At 32.5% G+C, this 4,996-nt stretch overlaps 1 protein-coding gene across 1 annotated transcript; it reads left to right on the top strand.

Annotated features, from left to right (window-relative positions):
* Positions 1 to 654: 654 nt before the first annotated feature.
* LOC128222400 (uncharacterized) lies at positions 655 to 3,504 on the top strand. The gene is made up of 6 exons (XM_052931379.1): positions 655 to 924; positions 1,314 to 1,378; positions 1,591 to 1,728; positions 1,996 to 2,055; positions 2,738 to 2,860; positions 3,281 to 3,504. The coding sequence occupies exons 1-6, from the start codon at positions 761 to 763 to the stop codon at positions 3,502 to 3,504; spliced, it is 774 nt and encodes a 257-aa protein (XP_052787339.1). The 5' UTR covers positions 655 to 760.
* Positions 3,505 to 4,996: the final 1,492 nt, after the last annotated feature.

Below are 4,996 nucleotides of genomic sequence, written 5' to 3'. Positions count from 1 at the left end.
ATCTCGTGGAGTCCGTTTCGAAGATCCTCGATGCTGTGCTAACCCTCAACAGGAGCAATTATAAAATATGCGGCACTCGATACTCGGCAATAGCCAACTAGTTTGGCTAGTATGATGTTTCACCCCGAGTTATGCCTCATGATTATGGCATACAGTTTGCCGAAATATTAAGGTAAAAAGGGATAAAACTACTTGTTATCAATATTTGTCTCTTGATTGGTTTGGTTCACCTTGAAGTACTTGTACACGTAGCTACACTTTGAAGTCCTGGTTAACGTAGATACACCTTGAAGTAATTGTACAGGTAGCTACACCTAGAAGGCCTGGTTAACGTAGCTACATCATGAAGTAATTGTACACGTAGCTACACCTTGAAGTAATTATACACGGAGCTACACCTTGAAGTAATTGTACAGGTAGCTACACTTAGAAGGCCAGGGGCCGTGATTACGAACAGTCTCAAGACTGAGTCTGAAAGTTGGACTCAGTCTCAGCACCTGAGTCCAAGTCCAGACTCAGCTGAGCTTGTCGAATATAACATGATTTCAAACAGTCTCTGACTCAGTCTCAACGTTGAGCCTGAGTCCGATTCCGCAATAGTTATACTTGCATGAACGTAAGCGGCCATTGTTTACTTTTTCAAGCGTTATCGTTCTTGAACTTTGCTCAGAATTTCTAGACGCATATTACCAATGTAGTCAAAATCAGATACCTGTACAATGCAAGCGCCTGAGTGACTGTCGGCTGTGTTTGATGTAAAATGTCGCTAGAAAAACAAAGGACGACCTGGGATGAAAAAGAGCGACTGTGTGCCGTGCGGCTAGTGATTGAACATTACGACGTGTTATACGGAGGATTTGCCGACGGAATCACATTCAAAGAAAAGTCGGCCGCCTGGAATAAGGTGGCCGATGACTTGAATGCGTAAGTTAGATAAGCTGGTTAAACGTTACCTTAAATGATTAAGCTTTCAGTGGCTATTTTCATCTTAAATTTAACGCAATGAGTGTATAAATATCAATACAAAGTTTGCATTAAAGAACTTCTTTTATGAGCAATAGGATTTTAACAGCATACAGCATTACATGTACCTGCTGCTTTAAGGTGGTTTGAAAGACCTCATTTGTCTCATTTGAATATGTTTCTCTTCTGGGAAAGTATTTTCTTGCAGAAATTCTGACTGCTTGTATTTATATAGAATCTATGTTGGAAGTGGAATTAATTTATTTATATTATTTTAATTACTTGTAAAATATTTCCTGTTCATTATAAAAAAATTTGATTAATCTGAAGGGTGGCCATTTCAATTGCAGATCAAGCAATGTAAAGCGGACACCTGCAGAGGTTAAGAAATTGTTCCAGAATGTGAAAAGTAGAGGTATAATGTAATAAATGTTTTGATACTTATCACTGGTATATTATACAGATTTTCATAATTAATAATACATTATTATCTAATCAAAACACTTCATATGTGCAAAGTCTTAGAGTAAAATCTTTAAATTATATCATGGTGGAAATTCAGTAAAGCTTTACATTCAATTATTTATGTATTTAAACATCAGCATAAAGAATCCATTATTCTTTTAGCCAAGAAAAAGTATAACGAAAACATGGCCACTGGTGGCGGTCCAGTTGGCAAGATAACACTGGCCGAGGAAATTGTCCTTGAATTTCTGAAGGACAAGCCCCAACTCATAGGGATCCCAGGCGGGATAGAATCTGGAGGTACCCCTTTGAAGAATTGCTGAATGTATCAGTTAATTGAATTATATGTTTCAGCCATTTTTTTATCCTGTTAAAATAATGGTAATGTGCAACTGCTTCAATCATAGATGTTACCTTTTAACATAATAATTCCCATAATGGAAGTAAAATGATATAATGGAAACAATGTAAAAAAACATTTAACATGGCACAATCTAGTTTACACTGTATTGCATGATGTTTTGTAGCTATAAGAACCATTAATAGGGAAACAAATCTTATTTTCAGTGATAGAGCCTGTGGAAGATGCTGCCAGTGTTGCAGATTTGGTTGTGCAACAAGCCCCAAGTAAGAGTCTTATAATAAACTTTTATGAGGCCTTTTATATTAAAGTTCAGTTTGTCTTGATAAATGATAGTCATGATTTTTTTTGAGGGCACCATTCTTATAATCAATGTTAAAGAATAAGGAGGGCTGTACTACTCGTCCCAGCGTCGGCGTCTGGTTAAAGTTTCAAGGTAAATTTTGGGATTTAGGGATTTTCCCTTATAAGTCTAATATCCTTCCTTCGATTGACTTAATATTATTAATAGAAAAAGGGTTGGTATTGAATAACCTAAGAATGGGTCTACATATTGTGACCAAACTTGGTATATAGGAAGAGTTTATAGAGACCTTTCCTGATATTGTGTTTTGGGTTTGTCGAGTCTTATGACAGCTCTTGTTAGTTACCTTCTTCTCTCATCTTCAATTTCTACATGTAGAATGATATCAATTGAAGTGATGTTTAGTTTTTGTACACAGTAGTTTTATAGTATGTTACCATTGCCTCCAGTTGAGATGTAGTATAGCATCCTAAAGGGGGTTAGAATGTTTTCTAAAGAAAGAAAGTGGTCAAAATTGTCAATGTCTTCACAAGTGGTACTGCTCGGTACTCTATGTTCTGTCCAATTACTTTTCATAATCTAATATGAGAGTAAGTTTTACACATTTTCTTATACATCACTGTAACTTTGCATGAACATTTCAGTGACAGAGAGTAAGCACATCAGCACGCATCAAGAAACAGTGTCAGTTCATGCCATTGAACATCCAAGTGTGTCCCATGAACACCCAGATGAACCCAGAGTGATGCAGACAAATACAAAGAAACGTAAACCATTTGTATAACTCATTGTTTTGATATGTTTCTATGAGTACATTTTCAACGGTATATTCATATTTAACACAAAATCAGGAACATAGGATATATATGTATATCAGTCAAATCATAAATATTAAACACTTACACGAAATGATGAATGGCATAATATGGATGCAGATGAAATTTGGTTAAAAAAGAAAACATATTAATTTCAGTTGTTAACTGCCTTTTGCATTTGAAAGATATATTTTTTTTCAACATTGGTGGTCTTAATGCCTTATTTCATTTTCAAATCATCAACAGCAATATATGCATGTTTTTAGAGTAAATTTGCTTTCATTATAATCCATGCTAAGGAATATTTTCATATTTGTTGTGTACATTATAAATGTATAAACTTAAAAACAAAAATATACAATTTCTTCATAGGTCGTAGGAAGTGCATGGATAGGATTGAGCTCACCGAGGAGCTTCATGACCTTGAAGTTTGCAGAGCAAGAAAGGAGATTGAACTTTTAGATTTAAAAATAGCTCAACAACGTGAACTTTTCCAATTGAAAAAATCTGTTCTGGAGAATGCCATGCGAAATGCTAACATGGAGTTCAACATTACTTTTCCAGGATTAGGAAATGAAAGTTACAATTTTTCATAAGATCTCTTTTTGAATGCAGTATAAATTGTTAAAGCTGCACTCTCACACATTTACCATTTTTACAACTTTTTCATGTTTTGTCTTTAATTATATCATAGATTTCAATATTTCTGTTCGAAAATTAATATTTCATGGCTTAAATGCATAAAATATCAATTTTTGCACTTGATTATAAAAATATGGGAACTAATTTTTGTCATGAATCTCACATAACTGGTTCCCTTGGATTTTCACAAAAATTGGCTCGTTCCAAGATAAAAAATAAAAAAAACTTGTTCAAACTGTGACAGTGCAGCTTTAAAGATCCACTCTTACTCCTAGATAATATTTACCACACTCCATGATATTGTTTTAATATTCCAAAAAGGATGAATAGATGTCTAAAATAATTTATTTAATGAAAGATACTGAGTTTAATTTGAAAGAAATGAAACATTTAACAAGCTACTCATTTGTTCTTCAACATATACAACATGTGTTATTGAGATGGAAATTATCCTTTATTATTAAGTATGTAGAAGTATTTTCTCTGATGATGTATCTAAAATCATTTTCATTTAACAAGTTATTTCTTCATACTAAGACTTAAGTAGACCATAGTAAATATTTTAGCATTCACCAATCATTTACCGTAATATCAATTTGAGCTACTCATTTGTTCTTCAACATATACAACATGTGTTATTGAGATGGAAATTATCCTTTATTATTAAGTATGTAGAAGTATTTTCTCTGATGATGTATCTAAAATCATTTTGATGGAAAGTATTTACAATCAAAAAATCTTATTTGTGTAATAGGAATAAGTCTACATTTATTGATTAAATTGTAATACATTTATTGTTTCAACTTGAATGTCTAGGTTATTTTAGTCATTGGTATTATATGGGGTATTACTGTTGATATATCATATCTTACAATAATTTCATGAAGTTTTACTTTGTTCAATACAACTCAAAAACAACTGATGAAAAATTGTGTAAATTTGACCCAGTGGACTCATGCAACAGTTTCAGAAAGAATTACACTCATGCATTATGATGAACAAAATGTGCAAAATTACTGTTACATTAAAAGTGAGCAGAGCAAATTTTGATAAAATCAATATTGTGTTAAGCAAACCATTTAATACAAAAACAAAGATGAGAAATAATACTGGTCAATATCTTTTACAAATCAATAACAGAACTGTGATATGACATGAACAGTATACATTCTTTACTCAATACACACCATGAAACTGAATGTTACTGTTTAAATGAAGTTGAAAATATCCCTTATTGCTTATAAACTATTGCAAAAGAGCATAAAAAATCAAAAACAATCTGTAACAATTCAGATAACATAATTGTATAATATTGTTTTTCATTTCATTTCATTATGGAACCTCACTTTACTGTAATATCTGATTGTTAATGTTGTGTTATTATCAGTCTTCCATTTGGTAAAGTTACATAGTTATAATGAATTGTTTGTTAAACTGACATTTATT

This window comes from Mya arenaria, chromosome 16, assembly GCF_026914265.1.
Source record: "Mya arenaria isolate MELC-2E11 chromosome 16, ASM2691426v1".
NCBI lineage: Eukaryota > Metazoa > Mollusca > Bivalvia > Myida > Myidae > Mya > Mya arenaria.
Note: the sequence above shows the minus strand (reverse complement) of the source record. Positions and strands in the feature narration are given on the sequence as shown.